This window comes from Mesocricetus auratus, unplaced genomic scaffold (assembly GCF_017639785.1).
Source record: "Mesocricetus auratus isolate SY011 unplaced genomic scaffold, BCM_Maur_2.0 Super-Scaffold_100037, whole genome shotgun sequence".
Taxonomy (NCBI): Eukaryota; Metazoa; Chordata; class Mammalia; order Rodentia; family Cricetidae; genus Mesocricetus; species Mesocricetus auratus.
In genome coordinates this window covers 1,088,475-1,114,058 of record NW_024429215.1, presented here as the reverse complement: position 1 = coordinate 1,114,058, position 25,584 = coordinate 1,088,475, and the positions used below count along the sequence as shown (strand labels likewise).

The following is a 25,584-nucleotide window of genomic DNA, read 5'->3' as shown; positions in this document are numbered from 1 at the left end:
ATGGAGTTGTTACCTGCAGATGCTATGAGCCTGGCAGAGCAAAGGTCAGTGGGAAAGTTCAGTCTTCCTGTGTCACCTGGTAACCTAAATTTAGGTTTTTATTCTAACTTTCAAAATCTTATCCACTATTGATCAAGCCTGTAGTGTGAGTGACTTGATAATTTTCACTAGGCTTACTCTTTAACTCATGGATAAGCTGTGAGTCTCTTTCTCAGACCTTGCTTCCTGTCATAAGAGGTGGTATTTCTGCAGTGTGGCCTGGAGTCACATCTCATCTAGGAGAACATTAAAATGCTAGGGCTGTATTATAGCAGAGGTCCCTGATATTGCATAAATGGTTCCTTGATATAATATAGAAATTCTGAATTATATTTTAACAACATGCTTGGATTTAGAGGAGAAGAACCAAACCAACTCCAAAGCCAGCTTCAGTTTAAATGAATTGGGACTAAAAAATTATTAGGAAGTAAGTAGAAATAGATATTATAAGAGCAAGGTAGAGAGGCAGACATTGATACCAAACATTAGATTCTTGTTTGGTGGTCTTTTGGGTAACTATCCTCTCTCCTTCAGGTATCCATACATTCGTTATTTTTTTTTTTTGCTGTTTGGAAGTATGTTTTCCTGTGAAGACAAAAACAGAACACTTCTCTTTCCCTTTTTGAGGTCTCCATATGCATAGTAGAATATTAGCTTGTGGTTGAGCTCTCATCTTTCCTCTTCCCGAGGTTTCTCCTGTTCAAAGCAAATCTTGATGGAATCCAAAGCTTTACTTCTCCTGTGGAAACAAAGGTGAAACTCCTTCCCCAAAGCAACACATCCTGGCTTCCAAACTAAGATTATAACATCCTTGAAATACACTGGTTGGTTTAGTTCAGAAGTTTTTTTCTGTAGTTCAATGTCTTGCTGCAGATGTTTGCCTTTCTCATTAGCATTAAGAATGTTCGAGGTTAGGGTTAGGGACTTTGGACTCCCATCCAACCTTGTTTCTTATCTAAATTTAAACTGAAAAATAAATAAATAAATGAATAAATAAATAAATAAATAAAAGAACGTTCGATGTTAGTAAAGCATTATGTAATCTGTGTTTGGGGTTCTCTGCTCTCCCTCACTGTTTATGAAGCAATTCTTTTGCTGGGACAGTTAGATCTTTCAACCACTGCTTGTCCTGTAGGATTGTAAGGTAGACCCATCCCAAGTTTTATGTCATAATATTTGAAAAACTTTTCTAATTTGCTAGATACATATGCTGGAGCATTGTCAGTTTTTATTTGTGGAGGTATATCCAAAACTGCCATCACCTCTAAGAGGTGTGTAATAACAGAATCACACTTTTCAGAACTAAGAGAAGTAGCCCATTGGATGCCTGGAAATGTGTCTATGGTATGGTGTACATATTTCAAACTTCCAAATTCAGGAAAGTGAAATACATCCTTTTGCAAAATTTTATTTCTATGAATATTCTTGGGATTACTGCCTGCTGGTAATGGAACTTGATTATAGAATGAACAGATGGGGCAGTCACACACCTATTAATAAACGATCAATCTCATCATTGCCTTGTGCTAGAGGATCTGGCAGAACATTATGTGATACTTGATGAGTTTTATTTCTGATGATTTCCTGTAATTTTATAAACAATGAGATTAATTCTGTATAGTCAGGAATAAATTCTGCAGTCTCATTGTGTAAGGTGACACTCTCTGCACACTGAGAATCCGTAACTTTATTGAGAGGCTCTATAAAGACTTTAAGTACCATGACAATGGTGCACAACTCTTCCTTTTGTACAGAGTTGTAAGGGATTGGAACTAATTTACTTATATTTTCTAATTTATAACATGCCTTAACTGACTTGTTTGCATGAGTGTAGAATATAAGAACTCCAGAGATAGGTGCTTTTTTTTTACAATATGTGTAAAGATACAAATTGTTAATCTATATTTTAAAATAAAATCAGAGAGCATTTCTATATATGTCTTAAGTTTTTTATTCTGTTTATGTGGCAGAAATACCCATCCTAGTATGATATCATCCCTCAGAATGTCATTCCTGAGGTGTGTTCTCTACATGGTAAAATAACCAGAATGCCCTCCAGGTTTGAATTCACATGGTCCACATATGCTTCTCATTTTCTCTTTTCTACCCACTCTAATTCGTTTTCAGCCTTGGTTGGTAATATTTGTGGCCTATTTAAGTCCTTGTCTACTTTTAGGGCCATTTTCAGGTGTTTTAAGTCATTCCCTTCCACTCCAATAATTGTCCATAGAAGATCATTAAGTGTCTGGTAACAAAAAAAAATTAAAAAAAAGAGTCTGGTAACAATCTCTCCTGATCTGTAGATTTTGCAGTCTAATTTTTTGTAGAGTGTCAGTGAGGAGGCCTAGGTAATCTATTGAGACTTAGGCAGCAGATCAGTGCCCATCCAAGTATACACACAGACTTTGGACTACCATCCAACAATTTGAGGTGCACTCTCAACATGAACTCTTGGGGAAGGGTCTAGGCCCTGCCCTATATGAAATGACAGACTATGGACACCACCATGGAGAGCCTCACCCTCCCTGGGGAAATGAGGGGATAATGGGGGGGCTGGGGGCACGGGAGAAGGGGAAGGAAAGGGAGAGTGACCTGGAACTGACTTATGAAGCAACCTTGTTTCTTATCTAAATTTAAACTGAAAAAAAAAGTCTGGTACCAAAAAAATTTTTTTAAAAAAGAGTCTTGTAACAATCTCTCCTGATCTGTAGATTTTGCAGTCTAATTTTTTGTAGATCTATTTTATAACCTAAATATTTAACAGAATCCCCTCCTCATATTTTTTCTGGGCAATGTGTAATCCCCAGAGAGGTAAAATTTTCGTTATTGTCTCAAACATCTTTTCCACCATTTCTTCCTTCGAATCATCTAGCAGTATGTAATGATATAATGCTAAATTTTGCATTGTAGAAATAATTTATGAATTATTTCCAAGGGTTTTTGCACAAAATGCTGGCACAAAGTAAGACTATTTAACAATCCTTTTCACAAACCCTTCCATTGAAATCTCCTAACTGGATGAGAATCTTTATAGGTAGGTACTGTGAAGGCAAATTTTCCCCTATTTTTGTTGTAGTTATAGTGAGGAAGCAATCTTTTAGATCTATTACTATAATTGGCCATTATTTAGGTATCAGACATTTTAATGGCATCCCATGCTCTAGAGCACCCATAGGAATAATAATTATATTGATAGTCTCAAATCAGTAAGCATTCTGCATTTACCAGACTTCTTTTTGATAACAAAAATGGGAGAAGTCCACCAATTTGTGGACACATCACTATGTCCAGCATTTAGATGTTCCTGAACTAGCTTTTCAAAAGCCTCTAGCTTCTCAGAGGCCTTTGCCCTACCCAGACAGTTTCTTCTCTTAGCCATTTTACAAGTAGTGAGCTTGTTTCCTCATAGATTTCTAAGCTGGAATTTTTCTTTGCCTATGTAATCTGTGAGTATAGTCATCTGTATTTGGTTGGCATTTTCCTTCCAGTACATTCAGTAGGCTGTATTTGTGGATATATATCATTTAATCTGTTTTTGTCATGGAATATCTTATTTTCTCCATCTACAGTGATTGAAAATTGTGCTGAATATAGTAGTTTGGGCTGGCATCCATATTGTTTCTAGAACATCTATCCAGGATATTCTGGCTTTGCTCCTTTTGTCATGACGATGATGAAGTTAAAATTGAGTATTTTCTGTATTCAATTTTAATACTGTACTATATCCTTCAGTACCCTAAATTTTGTGTCTTGACTCCACATATAAGTTGGAAACATACTACCTGAAATAACAGAGAAACCAGGAAAATATAAAAGGTACCAGGGCAGGTATGGAGAAAGAAAGAGGGGAAAAACAGGACACCAGGTTTCACAAGGGGAAGAGAAAATGAGATGTGCAGGCTGTGGTTGTGATGGAGAGGGAAGTAAATACAGACATGGAGGAATGAGGACTACATGAATGAATATATGACAACATCAAAAGGAATCATAGTATGAACTATCTATATAAACATGCATGTAATGCATGACAGTCTGAAAAATTTCCTCCCAGTAGTGTTGCCTCTGTGTAAGAGAATGTACTATGCAAAGTTAAAATGGAGAAATGGTAGGTTAAATAAGGAATTCTGATAGCAAGAGAAAGTCTCCCCCTAGAAAAGAGTGCACAAGTGTAAAAAGGATCCAAACACAGGATACATTTCAAAGGAAGGTGGAAGGTGTGATGGAGCAGAAAAGAATTCCAAGGATACATACATGGGTAGAAGATGGTGAAGGAAAATCAATATCATGTAAGCTTCTCTGAAAATATTCTAAATGACCCCATTAATTTAGAAGGTAATTACTTCCCTTTTTAATTTAAATTAGAAACAGGCTTTTTTCCACATATGAAACCCAGTTACTTCTTCCTCCCCTCCTCCCCTGACCACTACCAACTCCCTATCCCATCCTCTTTCTGCTCCCCAGGGAATGTGGGACCTTGCATTGGGAATCTTCAAAGTCTATCATATCATTTGGAGCACAGCCTAGACCCTACCCAGTGTTTCTAGCCTGAGAGAGTATCTGTCTTTGTGGAGTGGGCTCCCAATTTCATTGTGCACTAGTGATAAATACTAATCCACTACCAGAGGCTCCAAAGATTACCTAGACCTCCAATCTGACATCCACATTCAGGAGGTAAGAACCACTCCTATGCTGGTTTCCCAGACATCCGTCTGGGTCTCAGAAGCTCCACCATGTTCAGGTCAGCTCATTCTGTGGGTTTTTCCAGCCTGGTCTTGACCCCTTGCTTATCACTCCTCCCTCTCTGCAACTGGATTCCAGGAGTTCAGCCCAGTGTTTAGCTGTGTCTGCTTCTGCTTCCATCAGAACCTGTATGAGGACTCTAGATGGCATAAAAAGTAGTCATCAATTTCATTATCAAAGAAGGGCATATAAGGTACCCTCTCAACCGTTGCTTAGATTTTTAGTTGAGATCATTCTTGTAGATCTCTGGACATTTCCTTAGTACCAGATTTCTATTTGAACCTATAATGAGTCCCTCTATTATGGTGTCTCTTTTCTTCCTCTCCTCTGTTCTTTCCCTGACTAGATCTTCCTGCTCCCTCATGTCCTCCTCTCCCCTATTCCACTAAGTCAAACGTAGACTAACTTAAAATATTTGTGCTATATACAGTGTCTAAGGTCTCATGCATCTCAACATCCATTTTGTTCTAATTTACACATTTTTCTCCACACTGTAATGAATGTTGGCTCAGTTTCTAGAATGCTGATATATGAACAGCATGTTAAACAAGATTGTGGCAAATAACGGGAAGTGATCTTGAGTCCTAGTGCTACTACGCTCTCTCAAGTAGGAGACAATAAAATAAGAAATGCAAATAAGTGCTAGCTACACAGAACAATTGCATGGCTCATTTTCAATTACCTAGGAGACTATTTGTTGAAAAATATTTACAACAGCCCACTCATTCATATACATAATGCCCTCTGCTGGTATTGCTATAACATAAAACCAAAAATGTGTGTTTAATGTATGGGAAATAAATTCTCCCATAATTTTGTAACATAGAAATTCAACCTGAATGTTTCCCTGTTCCTGCTTATACTCTGTACCTCAGAATATGAGTGACAAGCTTTTTCTGAGAGTCAGACTATGAGAACTATCAATCCTGGCATCTATGTTTTAGTCATGGTGATCAGTCTTTCCAGATACATCGGGTCCAAAAACTAAGAACATATTCATACTGGTCACCTCATGAAATAACACATTTTAAATCACAGTCTCAAGTATCAGGGCTTACTGTCATCTTAACAGCAACATTTAGAAAAAAAAGTATTGAGTCACTTATAACTTCTATCATAATAAAGAAATGTCAGGTCCCAGTGACAGTTATAAAGTAGAACTCTTGTATTCAGAAATTCCTCATTTATACACAGTAGATGTATACTCGACATGCATGGCAGTCATTAGGTCAGAAACTACTGGATATATTCAAAATTGTGATTTAGGGGAGGTAAACTATTAAAGTGAATCCTATGTGAAAGTATGGCTGAGATTTAGTTATTTGTGCACATGTGAATTTGTTCAAACTTTAAATTTACAATCATGGCACTTTGTGCTCTTCAGATTACCCTCATTTAAAATATTCTGAATGAACATTTCATACATGATGAGTGAATATACAAGCACTTGTTTATTTTATTTGAGAAAATGGAAGGGGAACTTTCAATACTTTACACTTGTGAAAGAATAAATAGTGTATCAAATCTCAACATCTGGATATAGGAGGGATCAGGATTTTATAGTGAATGGATGACTTAATATTGAAAAGTGCACACCATGGCCCAGGAGGTCAGAGTTCAAAAAGCAAACAGAAACCCTTCTCTCATCATGTATTGAGCTGTTGATTTGAAACGCATGAATTACCCTACCAGTTTCCTTGGAAGGAGAAAGAAAATACTTTGGATTACAGGGTGACATGAAAGAAATATTGCTATGCAGAAATGCAAGAGTTGCACAAAAAGTGTTTTCAGACTCCTCTAGGTCATTGCCAAGCTATATTGGCATAGGGGATTATCAGTTTCAATGAACTGGGTTTCCCACTGATTTTCACTGAGACAGTCTTGTGGGAACTATTTCAGGATGTTTTTCCACTCATCTCCCTTGGCATCCTCCCTTGCAAACTCCTTGCATCATCCTAATTCAATGTCTTGTGTATCATTTGCATTAGATAGCTCTAGGCAGGCCAATTCAAGAGGAGTCATCCCTGGGGTCTAGCTGTGTCCTCTTAGATGAAGTCATTGTGCCTGCAGTTCAAGAAGATCCCAAATGTCTTTTAAAGCTTGGTTTTATCTTGAATGGTGTGTCTCATATGTGAAGTCTAAGGCAGAAAAGTTTTCAAAAATTCTCCATGGAGTATAAATAAGGATTGTCAAAGAATAGGCATTAGAATGATGACTTCAATATTACAACCCCTTGTGTTCTCAATCACTCTATATGTAGCTGCTGAACACACAGGGATCTATGTGTCCCATACTTAGACTGTGGTAGGTAGTTCTTTTTATGATGTTCTCTTGGATTTTTCTTTTCTGGTACCTGCAGAATCTTGTTCCCTGTTACACCTTTAATTCTTCTCAATGCTATTCAGAAGTACAAAGACATGTATATCGTGATGGAAATGTGGTGATTGCTATAATTGTTCCAGCTTATAGTTATTTTCATGAGAAGACAATTAGTTTTACAAGTAACAAAAGAAAAATTTCTAACTGGTAAGTGGTTTCAAATTTTATTCCATTTCATTACTCAAATTTCATTGTCTTCCAGTAAATTTGGACTGACATAAATTTAATTTTATTTCCCACCCTGGCATGCCCTCTCGTGTACTCACAAAGTTCTTTCTCAGGTATGTCTTCCTGTTCCTTTTCTCTCCTCTCAAAGAAAACACATTGTTTTTAATCCATGTTATTTTACACATTTTATATTCTCAATCTCTATATTCCTTTGCAGTGCCTTCAGCTGTCCAGGGTTGGGACATTTACATGGTTTTCTCTACAGATGGAATATCTTGCAATGTGACTTGATGTTTTGGGCTATTTGCAAAGTGCAGTTGCTCTCCATTCAGAAGAAATTATTCCAGTGATCACAATGACTACAGAGTCCCTATGAGATGATCACAGAATAACAGGGAATGCCTGTACTGTCTGCTGCTGATTAGCAAGTCAGAATGTAAGAATCTGTAATTGGGAGATCTCCTACTTAAAATGCTTCAAAATGATTTGCAATTTTCAGCTATAATTTTCATTAACAACCTTTTAGACTCTGTCAAGTTTGCACCACTTGCTCCACTTCATCTATGTTTTTCTAATTATTAAAACTGGTATGGATATTTTCTGGAGCTCACATAGACGTTGATTGTGAACGTTCAGGGTAGTGTCCTAGTTTTTTGCCTTTTATAGGAGAGGAAAGTGCCATTTAAGTTAGTAAAATGTCTTATACTCAACTGTCAAGAAATGCCTACACATACTTTATTGTGAAGGAAATAAGATCTCTTTTATTAGATGCAAAATTTACTGTAGGTGTAAGGTCCATGAGACTGGAGACTAAAAAAATAGTTTATACTCATTTTTTGACATGTTTATGTGTTTTTTCAGGAAAATGTTTTCTACATATCCATGTATAGATAGTATATGCATTATGTCTATCAGGCCTTTATAATCAATTTTAACACAAGGCTGGAAAAGGAAATGCAGGAGCAAGGCTGAAGTAGAGAGTGAGCACACAGACAAGTATAAGTGAAGATGAAATTAGGTCCTTGTGATATGTTTGTGTTTGTGCTCAAACATGATGTGATAAGTACTCAGCACAGGGAATGTAGAGTAGGAGAAATGATCAGAGAGGAAAAGTTCATAGATTAAATATGATTTGACACATAGTCTGTAATAGACACAGCAAATATGACAGAAATTCATTTACAGGAAGTTGTGTATGTAACTATATGTTAAAATGGGTTGATTTTATCTTTAGCCCTCTTATTCATATTCTTTCTAATAATCATTGAAAGGACATGAAATATGAGGCCTGGAATATATTCCATTACAACATTTTTTCTAAATGTCTAAGTTTATTTTATATTCATGAGATCACAATTTAAATGATAAGTAAATATCATATCTATATATATGCCTATATACTTTTATATATACATCTATATTTTATTACATATTAGCAGAATGGTTAATTTTCTTGTCAATTGTTTTTAAAGTTATTTTGTGAATGGATAGTAATATCCCTGTAAGAGGTTACAAACACACAATTTCTCTACTTACATGCGACCATCATTTTTCATATTTACTTGAAAATAGATTTGGCATGCCAAGTCCAAGTGCTATTTTAGCAATGCAACTCCAAGTATATCAGTTGCGTTCAGAACATGAAACATTAGGATGCTTCTCTCCTTCCCCTTGAGGCCCCCTTGTTACTTAGTGGTCTGGGTCTGTTGCTTGCAGCATGGTTATCTTCTATGACTAGTATCCACAAGTAACTAAGTTCATACTATGATCCAGGTCTAGGTTTCTTCACTGAGGATTATCTTTTCTATTTCCACAAATTTGCTAGCAAATTTCATGATGATTTTAAGAGTCAAGTAACATACAATTGTGTTAATGAACCTCATTTTCTGTATCCATTCTTCAGTTGAAGGTCATCTATTGTGTTTCCAGTCCATGGCTACTATGAATAAAGCTTTTATGAATGAAGATGAACAAGTGTCCTTGTGGTATTGTGGAGAATACTTTGGGTGTATTTCCAGGAATGGTATAGCTGGGTCTTGAGGTGGATCTAGTCGAAATTTTCTGTGAAACCTTATGATTTTCAAAATAGTTGTACAAGTTTGAATTCCCACTGCAGTGAAGGGGTGTTTCCCTTGCTCCACATCCTCAACCACATGGAGCTGTCACTCAAATTTCTGATCTCAGGCATTATGTCAATTTTAAGTCAAAATACCTATGTTGTTTTGATTTGTGTTTCACTGACAACTAAGAATATTGAGCATTTATTTCTATAGGTAATTCTTAGCCCACTGAGGTTTTTCTTTTCAGCATGTCTGTCAAGGCTTATATTCCATTTTTACTTGGATTATTTGTTTTTTTATGCAGTTTCCTGAGGTTTTACATATATATATATATATAATTTGGATATAACTCCTCTTATATAAAGGATGTGGTGTTGGTGAGGATCTTTCCCCATTCTATAGGCTGCTGTTTTGTTCTTTTGATAATGTCATTTCACTTACAGAAGGTTTTCATTGTCATGAAGGATATATTCCTTGATAATTTGGACTATACAATGCTTCCAATGAGGTGCTTTCTTCCTAATAAGCATGTTTCGTGCTAAAGGACATAGTAATTGCTTTTTGGTCATTCTAAGACTTCTTATAATGTTATTTTTATTTAAAATTTTTCATATTTCTTCTTTGTGAAAATAAAAATATGATTTTCAAGAATCATTCAAATCTTTCCATTCTTTTCTGATTATTCACTTTTCTCATGTCAATTCTACCCATTTAATGTCATTAATAATTTAACTCCATGTCATTTAACATTCCCTGAAATATCAGAGGTTTAAACACATATTAATTTTTTCAGTATTTTATATTCTCCTCTTAACTGAATTTACAACATATTTACCTCCATTTTTAAAAGAAATTATGTGAATGAGTAAACATTCACAAATTCTTAGTGTATATATCCTTTCTTCATCTCTTCTTGCTGATGTATCTTTGTATTAAGAAACACTGACAATCCACTCAACAACTGGAGCCATCAATACATGATTTTTACATTTGCATTTACCTGATGATTGGTGATATTCAAAAATTTTAAGGCATTTGAAGACTATATGCTTTTCTTTTGTACAGGAACTGCTCAAGTCATTAACTCATTTGTTGGTTAGAGGCTTTATTTCCTTGGTTTACCACTTCTTTACTCAATTGAAACCACTTTAGATTAGCCTGGAAACTAAAGTCAAAATGGGAAGTGTTTTCTTCCATATACGATGATATTTTCCTTTGCTCTACAGAATATTTCAATTTCTGTAGTTGGATCTAGATTATTTACTAATCAGTCTTTGATATCTGAGGCTAATTTGTATGATATTGGTGTTGTCTTCAGTAAGTTCCTGCCTACACCAGTAACTAGGCAATTATTAGTTATTCCATCCTTTGACTTTCTGTATTTCATTTTTAAGCCAGGGACTGTGATCCATTTTGAATTGATTCCTATATAGGGTGGAGGGTATGGTCTAATTTCACTTCATTGAATCCTGATAAGCAGTCCACCAGCAGAATTTGTTGTATAGGTCCTGTGTACTCAACTGCTTATTTTGTCTACTTGGGAAGAAACAAAGCCAGTTGTCTATTCCTTTGGTCTTTAAGGGAAAACAATTATCTAGAAGTACCAGCACACCCCAGTATAATAGTTATCATTAAGAACCCAACTACAGAGCTGGAGAGATGGCTCAGAGGTTAAGAGCACTGACTACTCTTCCAGAGGTCATGAGTTCAATTCCCAGCAACCACAAGGTGGATCACAACCATCTGTAATGAGAGCTGGTGCCCTCTTCTGATGTGTAGATGTACATGGAGGCAGGGTGTTGTATTCATAATAAATAAATAAATCTTTAAAAAAAAGTATGTTTTAAAGAAAACAAAAACAACTACACTTATTTGAAAGGCTGTTGACTAGGTAATAAAATTATATTCTGCATGGGGGCATGAAAATGCATAGCAATGTTACGGACATCATTTTTCATTCCCCTCAAACTTTTAAAATAGACATAAAATGGTTTGTAAATCAATTATTCCACCTTTAACCTCATTTTCAAACATCCTGTCTTGAAGATTTTCTATCTGTGTGAATAAAACTCATATTTTTATTGTAGATGTATTATTATATAATTTTAAAACTTTTTTGAAATTTACTTTTTTAGTATATTTACATTATTTAAATGTGTTTATATAACTAAATATATTTTTACAAACTATTAGCCATTTTGTCATGACGCAAACATTCTATTTTCTTTTCTAGCTTTTCAAATGCATGAGTGTGTGTGTTGAAATTGTGTATGACATAGTTTAGTATGAATGTTTTTGGTTCTTAGAAACAGATTTGAAATTCTGTGAAAAATAGCCTTTCAATCAATAAAATATTTCTGTATATGCATTTATATGGATATTCATATATATTTAAATTTTAAGCACAGATATAACTTATTCATGTCTTAAGTTGATAACTATTTTCCAATATGAGTAACATCCTGTTTTATGCATAATTATATTTCAAAGTTTATTGATAAACTTTAGGGAGGTGAACCTTGTTGTAGTAACAGAGTTAGGATAAGAATGAAGGAAATATAATGACCAGAATTTTGTATGCAAAAACCTCAGGTTAATTGTTCCAAAAAAGTATTCAGGAACAGGGTCATTTTTATTTATTTTAGCTATATGGTTATGTTGACTAAATACAGATTTTTATTTAATATTAGAATTGATTTTAGCACTAATATGGGCAAAATGAACTATAGCCAAGTGAACAGTTGAGGTTGTAGGAGAATTTACTTATAATAAATTTGTTATTAAGTAGATGATGGGACCAATAAGCATATCCATATGGAAGGTCTATACATAAATACTACAGGAGAAAAATTCTATGATTTTCAATTTTATGACTAAGTGATGGTAGGGTTAAATTTTTTGTTTTGGATTTTTGAGACAGCATTTCACTGTATTGTTTTGGAGGCTGTCCTAGAACTCACTGTGTAGATCAGTCTGGCTTTGAAGTGTCAGAGATCCACCTGCTTCTGTCTCCCGAGTGCTATGATTAAAGGGATGTGTCACCAACACCTGGCTGGGATTATATTTTATGAGTGGAAATGACTCAATATTGAAGATCCCTTCATGTAAATACTTTTGGTTTTCCCTAATATTGACAGTAACTCATCAATGGTGCCTTCATTAGGAAATTGTTTTAAAAAATAAGTCAAACATCTGTTTAAACACAACTAGATCCAGGGCTTAAAGTACTAAGCCAGTTGCTATTTGAATTTCCAGAGATATTAATCACTCAATGAATAGAGGATCCCATCTTCTTTTCATTGTTTAGTTGATGCTTAAATGAATATTTAATTTTCATAGTAAATGACCCAGAGGACAAAATTAATGATTTTGTACTATATTATTGGGTATGATCCTGTCTGTTTATCATGACTCAGAATTTGGCTCTGCTCTTTAAGTTGCGTATAAAAATGTAACACCTGAAATAAAACAGGTTGTAAGGTTATTAGATAGTATGTTTACTAAGGTAAAAGCTCATAAAAATATTCGCTTAGAGATAAACTTTATTTTTCCACTACACACTGTTATTAATTAGCAAGTTACATTAACAAGTTACTTGGCATCTCTATAAAATATCCTCTTTTTAAAATTTTATTAAACTACTCCTCAATGTTAGGCAAAGATATCTCTCTCTGAGGAGTGAATGGGGAGTGAGGAAATAATGGGGGAAGAGTGAGGGCTGGAGGAAAAGGGAAGTGGGATTAGTATGGAAATGAGATTTTAAAAAATTCTATAAATTTGTGTTTGATGCCTTTATAGAGGACTTATGTAAAAGGACTATACAATAGAAGCTCATGAGTATAATTGCTCAATTATTATTACTCCCATATTTCAAAGGGAAAAGAAGCTCCAATAAGTAGGAATGGGGTTTGAGGAATACTAGAAAGAAAATATTTTGACAAATTTTTGTTAATGATGAAAGACCAAATCTAAAATTATATTCAAATGACATTGAGATGTCAGTATTGCTAGACTCTAAAAATGATGTATCTGTTATGTGTCATAATTCTAAAAATACCAACTGGCCTTTACGAGAAGTCTCTACTCAAATTTTTGACATTGGAACCTTATCTCTGGTAAAACAGAAAGTACAAGGGAATAAATATTTAAGGCCTGAAGGGCAAATAGAGATATGAAAGCCGTAGTAAAGCTGGAATCACAGTCTAAAGGAGATGCTTGTTAAACAGAAGGGGGATATGAGGACCACTAAGGATAAACTACATAATGACCAACTAACTTTAAAACTTTTAAACGCTAATGAAACAGGGACAACAGCTGTTGAAAACTTTAGATTATGGAAAAAATGGTCAATTATGTCAGCCTGTAAACAACCAGGGAATGTGTTAATATGGGGCCAAGCATATGTTTATGTTTCCACAGAGGATAAAGTGTTGTGGACAGCATCCAAACTGATAAAAATCTGTCATGAGAAAGAGGAATCTCTTGGATGTTTAGGCTGCAGAGATAGGTAAGATAGGGAAGGCCTTTGGAGCAGACAGCCAATCCACCCAGCTCTGGCCAGCATAGCATTTGGGTGACAAGAGAGGCACTTACTTGAGTCACTCAGAAACCTTGGAATGCTAGAACCTTGCTATGCTATAGGTGGTATCTGGGTAGAAAACAGGGACTGATCATACTTACTGGGCCATTATTCCCAATCATCCACTTAACTCAGTCGTTAAGTTGAACAGATATGGATAGTTCTGTGGTGGTTAATGAATCTTCTTGTCTTCATGGTCTTTATGAAAGGGGAGGTCCTGTTCAGCCCATGGAGGAGGGTACATAGATTAAAAGTTATACTTTGGGAGTAAAAGGAATTCCTATTTTTATGGTAAATTGAATTCAGTGCCTAAAATAACCATTCAAATATGTAGTAAATAGTGCCCAAAATCATCATTCTGCTTGCATGGGGGATATTTAAACCCGACCCAGGAGAAGATCTTACTATTGCTTTAGGATTGCTGCATGCAACTCAAGGAGACATCAACATAAGCATCATTGATCCTTAATTAGAAAAACTGAAAGGCTGCAGTCTCTCCATTTATGTACAGACAGAGAGAATGTGGTGTGGAGGAACTAGGGTGTTGTAGAGCAGAACATGGGAGACTTTCAGGAGGCAAGTTTCCATCTGCTATGTATTTAACTTAAGCATCAAAGAATCAAGTCAATTTTCCCGTCCAGGAATTTTAGCTCCATCTGAGACTCTTAGGCAATTAAAATCTCCACTTACTCTATACCCTGACATTCAGATTATAACCATTACCATGATTAACAATTATTGTTTTTAAAAATATAACATAGAAGGTATAAGAGCCATTGCATCATACTATTATATGATAAGAGTGTCATTCCTAAATATTGATAATCATTCTCTCCAGGATAAGGACCACTGCCTACCAGTATTCTTTGTCCTTCATATTTGCCATTGAGGAAATCAACAGAAATAGTCACATTTTACCCAACACATCTCTAGGATTTGACCTCTACAATGTCAACAGCAATCAATGTGATACTCTGGAGGCACCTTTTCTTTGCCTCACAGGAACAGAAACAATGATACCCAATTACACATGTAGAAGGCAGAAGAAGGTTGCTGCTATACTTACAGGAGTATCATGGACAACATCTGCTTATATTGGGAGACTGCTGAATCTCTACAAATATCCACAGGTGAGAAACAGGAAGCCTGTGTTACAGTGCAGATATTTCAGGTATATAAAATGTACAGAAGTGATAATATTTCATTAAAAATTGAAGCGAATAAATCAGACATTTGATTATAAAGCCTCAGATAATTTCCAGAGAATAGGAAGATTTTGACCTACATTGGGTGGCTATAAAGTGCTGGGTCTTGTGAGGTATTATCTTAAATATCTTCATGAAAGGAGTTTAAAACCCAATGAGCAGAAGGCATTCTCTAGCAAACCAAAGTGCTGCCTTAGCTTTAGGGTTGTATTCTAATTTAATATTTTCCTAATTGTTTCTATTGGAAATTTCCTTCAGGTTTCTTATGGGCCATTTGACACTATCCTGAGTGACAGACACCAGTTTTCTTCACTCTATCAGACAGCACACAAGGACACATCTCTGTCACACGGCATTGTCCTTTTGATGATGCATTTCAACTGGACATGGGTAGGACTGGTTCTCATAGATGACCACAATGGGGCTGAGGTTCTCTCAGATCTGAGAGGAGAGATGGAAAGGAACCACGTTTGTGTAGCTTTTGTAGACATGATTGCAGACAATGTGGCTTCCTTTTACAATACTTTTTCCTGACATCCCAGATCATGATATCAACGGCAAATGTAGTTATCATTTATGGTGACAATGAATCTTTAAATTCTTTATTCTTATATATAGAGTACTTTTTAATTCATTGGAAAGTCTGGGTCATGAGGTCACAATGGGATATAAATGTTGATTCTCTCTCTTTCATGTTGGATTCATTACACGGGAGTCTCATTTTTGCACATCATCATGTTGAGATTTCTGATTTTAGGAAGTTTATCCAGACATACAACCCTTCCAAATACCCAGATGACCATTATCTTGCTCTTGTTTGGCATAAACACTTCAATTGTTCCTTTTCTGGGCCAGATTGTAAATTTCTGGGTAACTGTCAACCCAATGTTTCCTTGGAAATGTTGCCTAGATATTCCTGGGTAGCGGACATGAGTGAAGAGACTTACAATGTATTCAATTCTGTATATGCTGTGGCTCACAGTGTCCAAGAGATGAGCATCAAGCAAATGCAAAATTATCCCCAAGGAATTGGAGAGGTAAACATTAACCCATGGGAGGTAATTTTCACTTTTTATATTTTAAGAATAGCACTGTTAAAAAATAAGGTTTAATTTTTTATTTAAATTTTAAAAAGTTTGCTTCACATGTCAATCCAACCTTCTTTTCCCTCTCCTGCCCCCCACCAATCTTACCACCCCTGCACTCAATCCCCTCCCTGGGAACCCCATGGAGGGTGAGGACTCCATGGGGCATCTCAAAGGATGCCGTATCATCCAGGACTGGGCCTAGGCCCTCCCCTATGGGCCAAGGCTGAGATAGCCCCACTGCAAGTGGAATGGGCTCTCACCATCCATTCGAACACCAGGGATAAATACTGATCTAATACCCAAGGCCATATAGATTGCCAAGACCTCCTCACTGATGCTGATAATGGGGTTTTGGATCAGTCCCATGCTGGCCTCTCAGTCACCAGTCTGGGGTTCCTAGGCTCTCCCTTTTTTGGGTCATCTTTTTGTGTGGATTTCCACAGCCTTGTCATGACCCCTTTAGTAATTACTCCTCCCTCTCTGTTACTGGGTTACAGGAGTTCAGTTCAGTGTTTAGCTGTGCATGTCTGACTCTGCTTTCATCAAGCACTGGATGAAAGCTCTAGGATGACATATAAGGGAATCATCAATCTCATTAGTGGGAAGGGTAATTAAGGTAGCCTCTCCACTATTGCTTAGTTTGGAGTTATTGTAATCCTGGTAGATTTCTGGAAATCTCACTAGTGCCAGATCTCTCCTCAAACCTACAATGGCTCTCTCTAATATGGTATCTCTCATCCTGCTCTCCTCTATTCTTCCCACGACTCAACTTTCCTGGTCCCACATGTCCTCATCTCCCCTCCTAATGTATGTCTTTTTGTCGCTGGCTTACCTTACTAAGGATAGTTTCTCCTAGTGTCATATATTTGCCTATGAATTTCAATATTCCTTTGTGTAAAGGTACCACAGTTTCTCTATCCACCCTAGGTTGAGGGGCATCTAGTTTGCTTCCAGGTTCTGGCTATTATAAACAATGCTGCTATGAACATGGTTGAACAGATGTCCTTATTGTATGAATGTGCATCTTTTGGGTATATGCCTAAGAGTGGAATTGCTGAATCTTGTGGTAGACTGAGTCTCATCTTCCTGAGGAATCACCATATTAGTTTCCAAAGTGGCTGTAGGAGTTGACACTCCCACCATCAGTGGAAGAGTGTTCCTCCTTCTCCACATGCCCTCCAGCATAAAATGTCCTTGGTATTTTTTATTGTAGCCATTCTGGCCAGTGTAAGTTGGTATCAGAGTTGTTTTGATTTGCATTTCCCTGATGGCTAAGAATGTCTATTAGCCTTCTTAGATAACTCTATTTATAATTCACTATTTAGTTCTGTACCCATCTTTTAATTGGATTATTTGGTATTTTGGAAACTAGTTTCTTGGATTCTTTGTAAGTTTTTCAGATCAGCCCTCTGTCAGATGTGGGTTGGTGAATATTTTTTCCCATTCTGAAGGTCTACGTTTTGTCTTGTTGACTGTGTCCTTTGCCTTATGGATGCTTCTAAGCTTCGGGAGGTCCCATTTATTAATTGTCCATCTCAGTCTCTGTGCTATTAATGTTATGTTCATGCCAAGTCTTTTGTACCAATTCCTTCAGGAGTACCTCCCACTATTTCTTCTAAGAGGTTCAGAATGACTGGATTTATGTTGAGACCCTGGTCCATTTAGACTTAAGTTTTGTGCATGGTTATTGACATGGATCTATCTGCAGTCTTCTACAGGACAGTATCAAGTTATGCCATAACCATATGTTGAAGATGCTTTCTTTAAAAAGTTGTATAGTTTTAGCTTGTTTGTGAAAGACCAGGTGTTCATATGTGTGTGGGTTAATATCAGGGTCCTTAATTCTGCTCCACTACTCTACCTGTCTATTTTTGTGCCAATACCAGGCTGTTTACAGGACTACACTATATAGCAAATCTTTAAGTCAAAGATGGTGTTGCCTCCTGAAGTTCCTTTATTGTACAGGGTTGTTTTGGCTATCCTGTGTCTTTTTTTAAACAAAGAGTGAGGATTGTCCTTTCCAGGTCTGTGAAGAATTGTGTTGGGATTCAAATCAGTAGTTGCTTTAGGTAAGATTGCCATTTTTACTATGTTGATCCTAGCTATCCAAGAGCAAGGGAGATATTTCCATTTTCTAATATCTTCTTTAATTTCTTTCTTTGAAAACTCAAAGCTCTGATCATACAGGCCTTTCGCCTGTTTGGTCAGAGTTACCCCAAGATATTTTATGCTCTTTGTGGCTATTGTAAAGGGTGATGTTTCTCTGATTTCTTTCTCAGCACATTTACTGTCTAAATTTATTAGTTACTGTTTTTGTTTGTTTTTTGGACTGCTAATGTATTCTGCCAGTTTGCTGAATGTATTCATCAGTTGCAGGAGTTCCATGATAGAATTCTTTTGGTCACTTATGTAGACTATCATATCAACTGTAAATAGTGAAAGTTTTAACCTCTTCGTTTCCAACATGTATCCCTTGACCTCCTCCAGGGAGATCACATGGCAACTCTGTAATGTTGACCACATTTTCCAGAATTCTCCTCAACACCTAATCCCACCTCTCTTGCTTCCCTATTGGCCAACAGTGCTTTATTCATCAACCAATAAGAGAACATATACCCATAAGGACTTCCCCCATCAATATTCAGTGCTTAAGTTTCTGTCTTCCATCATTTATATTTTGTTGGTTATGCTAGCATCTTTAGCTCCTGATAATTTACCCATCTTTTCTATTACTATCATGCCCTCAGTTTGTGTTTTCTTTATTGTCTGCATTTCAGCTTTCAGGACTTGAATTATTTGAATAGTTTCCTTCATCTGTTTTTTCTTGGCTTTCTTTAATTTCTTTAAGAAATTAGTTGATTTCTTGCATTGTTTGATTGTTATTTTTTTCTATTTCTTTAAGGGATTTTCTCACAGCTTCTCTGAAGGTCTCTTTCATTTTATGAGGATGATTTGAAGGTCATTCTCTTCTGTTTCATCTGCATTGGGTTGTTCAGTTCTTCCTGGTGTATTGCCACAAACTGAAGTTTTATAAAAGCACTTATTATATGGTTTTACGCTGCAGAGATTTTGCCAAAATGCAAATTACTAAGTAGAATTTATTGCAGACAAATATGCCATTGTTCCTGATGAATGGATGGCAATAAATAGGCTTATGTGCATATGCCATTATCTACTTTTTGTTACATTTAACTTCAGAATCTTCTCTTTGTAATATAATAAAATTGAAACCCCATTTTCTCTGTGTATATTTCACAGCAGAAATAGACGAACTAGATTCTAAATGTTCAAACTTTACTAGATCATTAAAGTTATACTTATGAGTCATGTTTATATTACCTAACTGAACATCTGACCATTTTATTACTCTTTAAATATAAATGTCCCAATTTACATGTAGAAACTGTGAATAGTGGCTAGCACTTCAAGAAGTTGGAAAATTGACTGAATGTCTTCTGTGTGTGTGTGTGTGTGTGTGTGTGTGTGTGTGTGTGTGTGTGTGTGTGTGTGTGTGTGTGTGTGAATTCTTTCTTCTGAATCCAATTGGCAGTCTGGAAACGTGATGACATGTTCATTTTTGGTCTTCATCCATTAAAATATTGTAATGTTGATACAACTTGAAATTAATGTCAGGTATCTAGGATACTGAGAGCCATTGCTTCAGTGGATTTTCTTTAATGTTTCTGGGGATGAATTCATCATCAGATTCTGCATTTCTTTTAGCTTAACCACATTCTCAAGAATATGAATTTCAAAAATGCTGCTGGGGACACTGTGGTTCTGGACCCACACAAAAAATTAGATACAGAATATGATATTCTCAACCTCTGGAATTTTCCAGTTGGTATTAGACAAATGAGGAAAATTGGAACATTTTCTCCGAAAGATCCACAAGGCCCAGAAATGTTTTTGTCTGACCATATGATACAGTGGGCCACAGGATTTGCAGAGGTGGGTAGGATCTTACCTCATTGCTTTGATTACAATCAATAAATAGAATTTATGGATATACTGGTTTTTGTTTCCTTACTCAGTGCCCATCTGTACAAATCTACTGTCATTTGAGGAATTATTTGGTCACTAATTCTGATTAATGGAGTTGCTTATTTTTGATCCTTTTTTATATGCGCTTTTATTCCCATTATGAACACAGTGTCTATTCATTAACATTTCATCCATGTGGCCGGGCGGTGGTGGCGCACGCCTTTAATCCCAGCACTTGGGAGGCAGAGGCTGGCAGATCTCTGTGAGTTCGAGGCCGGGCTGGACCGATAGCCTCCAAAACAATACAGAGAAACCCTGTCTTATAAAAACAAAAAACAAAAAACAAAAACATTTCATCCATGTGCTGAAACCACCAGACAAGAGCATTGGTTTGACTCAAAGATTAGGAAATATAAGTTTATAGACATTTTGCTTTTAGGCACCTAGAAGTGGACAATAGCATGGAGTTAAATACATGTCTTCCTGCTAAAATGGTAAGCAATTTGTCAAAGAATGGGACCCAACCCAATCAAACCAAACCAAAAACCAGGCAGACCTAACTTAAGAACATAATCTTCTGTTAGTCAAACTTGGAGTTAGCAGTTCATAATGATTCAGGCAAACATGTAGGCAAGAGCCTGTGAAATTGAGACATGTTGCTTATTCAGACAGGTAGTGGATATTGGTAAACACTGCTCTTCACATCCCTTTTTGGTTTTTATTCAGTAAACAACAACAGTCAATAAAAATCTTCTCACTTCAAGTACCTTAATATAACTATCTTTCCCAGAAAGTGATTAATACTAGTTTATTTGGTAATTCTGAATCAGTCAAGCATGTAAATTAAATTAAGCATGTAAATTAAGCATCACCATTAGAAAACAAGGCTGCTTCCTGCAGCTGTCAGGAAGTACACAATAGGATTACCATGGCATTAGAGTTGTCCCTTTAGACATGTACTCAGTAACCTAAATTTTTCTTATTCTTTCTTACCTCTAATATTTCCATACTTGTTCATAATCTTCTTGTCTTAGGAATACTTGATTAAGTACATTGAACTTCATATCATATAATATAATGAGATAGAAACTATGCATCAAAACAGGGATAAAAATTATATATAAAACCTGCAATCTTATTGTTCAGTATTGGAAAGTATCATGTTTGTTCTTTTAAGGTGTCCGCCATGTATTTTATTCTCAGCTTCCTCGCTCTGTGTGCAGTGAGAGCTGTTTTCCTGGATTCAGAAAATCTGCCCAGGAGGGGAGGCCTCCTTGTTGCTATCACTGTACTCAGTGTCCACACAATGAAATTTCCAATGGGACAGGTAAGTGTCATGCTCACTTGGTGACAACCGGGTCTCCACCTGTTTGGTAATGTCTACCTCATGCATCTTGGATTTGTCCTTTCTCTGTTCTATAAGTCTTTTAAAAACTCTTACTCCATGGTATTCTCTATTGCTTGGTGGCTGGCCATTCATGTCCTCCTCTCTTCCTTCTTTTGCTTCTTGATTCTCTTTTCCAATATCTGTCATCCTAATTGTTGTTTCTGCCTTCTGCCCCTGTCTATGCATTCTCCTTCCTGTTTATTGGTCATAAATCCCTTTATTAGACCAATTGGGTATTTTAGACAAGAGAAATAACACAGCTTCCTAGAGGTACATAATATAAAATAAAAGAATATGATGCATCTTTAATCATGAAATAAATTTTCCAAAGAATAACCAAAAATAACTCATCTTTGTTTAATATTCCACAAGAATATTATGTGAAATTATATCAAGGAATAGAAAGTAGGCATGAGACACTTGAAAACAGTGAATGGAATGAGCATGCTTAGACACAATGGAGAGAAAATCAAAGAGGATTCTTGAATCTTTCTATTAATATCTAATGAGATTCTTCATAGAAAAATTTAAATACTTTGAGTAAAATAATGGCTTTCCTGAACACTCAGATGTGTTAACATTTACTCCTAAGGAGGAAGGAGTTTCAAAGTTTTGGTGATTTTGATATGCCTAAATTCAAAATGTGCATCTTGAGACAGACTATACATACCATCAAAGACTTAATGTGCATATAGAGGCTTTGTTAACAGTGGAGTCATGGTAATTTGATGCAAATATTAAACATACTCACTGCAGGAGACTAGAAGCAACAATAACAAACCCTGCATTGTTCTATTTTAAGTAGACACTGCAAAATACATTTAGTAAGAAAGAAGAAACTAAAACGAAAATGCTGAATATTTCAAAACAATGAATCCCATACTTATAGAATGAGATGTAATTATCTTTAAAAATATAATTGTCAATTTCTAAAAAAATATTTGTCATGACTTATATATCCTCTGCTTTTATTAAAGAAGATACAAGATTGTGCATATGGGCCGTTCTTGCTCAATTTGAATCAATAGAAATAAGCACACAGGCTGTATAGAAGACAAGGTACCATGAGAATGAGAGAGTAGCATGAAGGCAGAGCTGGAAGAAATAACAAATAAAATGCTGATAATGGAGTAAAAGAGAGTAGGCAGTAGCAACATGATGAATTCAATAGAGTTTTTAATCTGAATTTTCAATCAAAATTAAAATTGAATATCTACAAAAGAGGGAGGGGCTGCATTTTAGAATCCGGACCGTGAAGCTTTGCGCTTCCTCTTTCCAGCCAGTGCCGAGCAATGGGCATCTCTCGGGACAACTGGCACAAGTACTGCAAGACCGGGGGTAAGAGAAAGCCCTACCACAAGAAGCGGAAGTATGAGCTGGGACGGCCTGCTGCCAACACTAAAATTGGCCCTCATCATATACACACAGTCCGAGTTCGAGGAGGCAATAAGAAGTACCGTGCCCTAAGATTGGATGTGGGGAACTTTTCCTGGGGCTCTGAGTGCTGCACCTGCTAAACAAGGATCATTGACGTCGTCTACAATGCATCCAATCACGAGCTGGTCCGCATCAAGACCCTGGTGAAGAACTGCATTGTGCTCATCTACAACACACCATACCAGTAGTGGTATGAGTCCAACTATGCACTGCTCCTGGGCCACAAGAAGGGGGCCAAGCTGACTCCCAAGGAGGAAGAAATATTAAACAAAAAACGATCAAAGAAAATTCAAAAGAAATATGATGAAAGGAAAAAGAACACCAAAATTAGCAGCCTTCTGGAGGAGCAGTTCCAGCAGGGCAAGCTTCTTGCCTGCATTGCCTCAAGATCAGGCCAGTGTGGCAGAAGAGATGGCTATGTCCTAGAAGGCAAGGAGCTGTAGTTCTACCTGAGGAAGATCAAAGCCCGGAAAGGCAAATAAACCATCCTTCACAGCTCATGTAATAAAGGTGTTCATTGTTCTATAAAAAAAAATTGAATGTCTACTTTGCAAAAAATTGAATATTTTAATAGAATTAAAATATGTATTAAATACAATGATATTTATATCTTTTGAATTTAAAATGGAACTCAAAAATTAAAAGTGATAAAGAGTCACTCAATTATTTCAAGACAAAATAAGCCTAAAATGGCAGATTTTTATCTATCTGTTAAATTTAACATTTCTCCCTAGAAAAGAATAAACAGTTTCACAAAAGTGAGCTTTTCAAGCTTTGAAAAATCTAATACCTCTCATTCTAACAAGCAGTATCAGAGAATCAGCACCCTAGAGAATTTATTCAATAAGCATTATGGAAATAGATAAATTTGGATCTTATGACTGAGAAAATTAAATTAAAACAATTAAAAACACATACTCTTTGTACTAAACTCACAAGACAAAGTCACACAAAGGAATTCTGATTGAGGTAATACTATGACCAAGTTAGATTTATGTAATTTAAATCAGTAATTTATGAATACATAAATACAAACTATTACTTAGATAAAAATATATTTAAGTATGCTAATAAAAAGAATAGACTTGCTTAATCTGTGTCCAATAAAAACCTAGAATGATTAATTAGAGAGCATTTGTGAGTATTCAGTATTGAGCACTGATTTACTTGAGTCTAAAACAACAAAAGATGTGTGGGAAAATGCCCGTGACCTGGTGCTGGGAAGTGATTTGGGATACAAGGGTAACAATAAGTAGAGACTCACAATATTTTAATTCCTGAGCAGATATGGATCATTGCGTGAGGTGTCCAGAAAGTCATTATGCAAACACAGAGCAGACACACTGCCTCGAGAAAACAGTGACCTTTCTTGCCTATGAAGAGCCTTTGGGGATGGCACTGACCTCCTTGGCCCTGAGCTTCTCTGCGCTCACAGCTGGTGTTCTTGGTGTCTTTGTGAAGTACCACCACACTCCCATCATCAAGGCAAACAATCAGGCTCTGACTTACATCCTACTCATCACTCTGACTTTCTGTTTCCTCTGTCCCTTGCTCTACATTGGCCACCCCAATACAGCCACCTGTATCCTGCAGCAGAGCACATTTGCAGTTCTGTTCACGGTGGCTCTCTCCACAGTCTTGGCCAAAAGTGTTACTGTGGTTCTGGCTTTCAGGATCAGAGTTCCAGGGAGATTGATAAGGTGGATAATGATATCAAAGACTCCTAACTTCATCATTCCCATCTGCACCCTCAACCAACTTGTGCTCTGTGGAATTTGGCTGAGAACCACTCCTCCCTTTGTTGACTCAGATGCTTACTCAAAGCATGGACACATAATTATTATATGCAACAAGGGCTCCACTATTGCCTTCCATTCTCTCCTGGGTTACCTTGGCTCCATGGCACTTGGGAGCTACACTATGGCATACCTGTGCAGGAACCTGCCCGACACATTCAATGAAGCCAAGTTCATGTCCTTCAGCATGTTGATTTTCCTCAGTGTGTGGGTCACCTTCCTTCCTGTCTACCACAGCATCAAGGGGAAACATGTGGTTGCCATGGAAATCTTCTCTATCTTGGTTTCTAGTGCAGGTCTCCTAGGATGCATCTTTGTCCCAAAGTGCTATATTATTTTGTTCAGACCACATAGGAATGTGCTTCATCATGTTAGGAACAAAGCACATTCTAGAGGAAAAGTTGACTATACACTTTAGTTCATGTTTTTCTTCATTATATATAAGACTTCAAGTCTATTTGGGTGCAGTCCAGTTGACAGAGATAATGCGGCAATGTAATGTTTTATATTTACTGGTTTTATTTATTAATGAATCCATCCTTATTCTCTCATCTTTGAATATTTTTTGCATATTTTTCTAAATTAGAAAGCTTACCTTGGCACATAGTCTAACTTATTATAGAGGAGATTTGAATAAGTACATTAAGGTAAACTAAGTCAAACATGGCAGTTTATTTGAAATTCTGGAATAAATTAGAATATTATTTTAAAGACCTGACACC

At 36.3% G+C, this 25,584-nt stretch overlaps 1 protein-coding gene and 1 pseudogene across 1 annotated transcript; both read left to right on the top strand.

The window, feature by feature from the left end:
• LOC121135296 (vomeronasal type-2 receptor 116-like) lies at positions 1–25,280 on the top strand. Its single transcript, XM_040733819.1, has 7 exons — positions 1–44; positions 14,804–15,095; positions 15,429–15,674; positions 15,713–16,228; positions 19,982–20,209; positions 21,446–21,569; positions 24,352–25,280. Exons 1-7 carry the CDS (start codon positions 1–3, stop codon positions 25,278–25,280), a joined length of 2,379 nt encoding a protein of 792 aa, XP_040589753.1.
• On the top strand, positions 22,896–23,571 carry LOC101825288 (annotated as a pseudogene).
• Positions 25,281–25,584: the final 304 nt, after the last annotated feature.

What these genes read in the sequence shown, in the direction of transcription:
- LOC121135296 (XM_040733819.1), top strand. Translation starts at nt 1, where the DNA reads ATGGAGTTGTTACCTGCAGATGCTATGAGCCTGGCAGAGCAAAG. An exon ending in ATGAGCCTGGCAGAGCAAAG is followed by an intron (nt 45 to 14,803) that starts GTCAGTGGGAAA and finishes CATTCTCTCCAG; the next exon opens with GATAAGGACCACTGCCTACC. An exon ending in GGGCCACAGGATTTGCAGAG is followed by an intron (nt 20,210 to 21,445) that starts GTGGGTAGGATC and finishes TTTTATTCTCAG; the next exon opens with CTTCCTCGCTCTGTGTGCAG.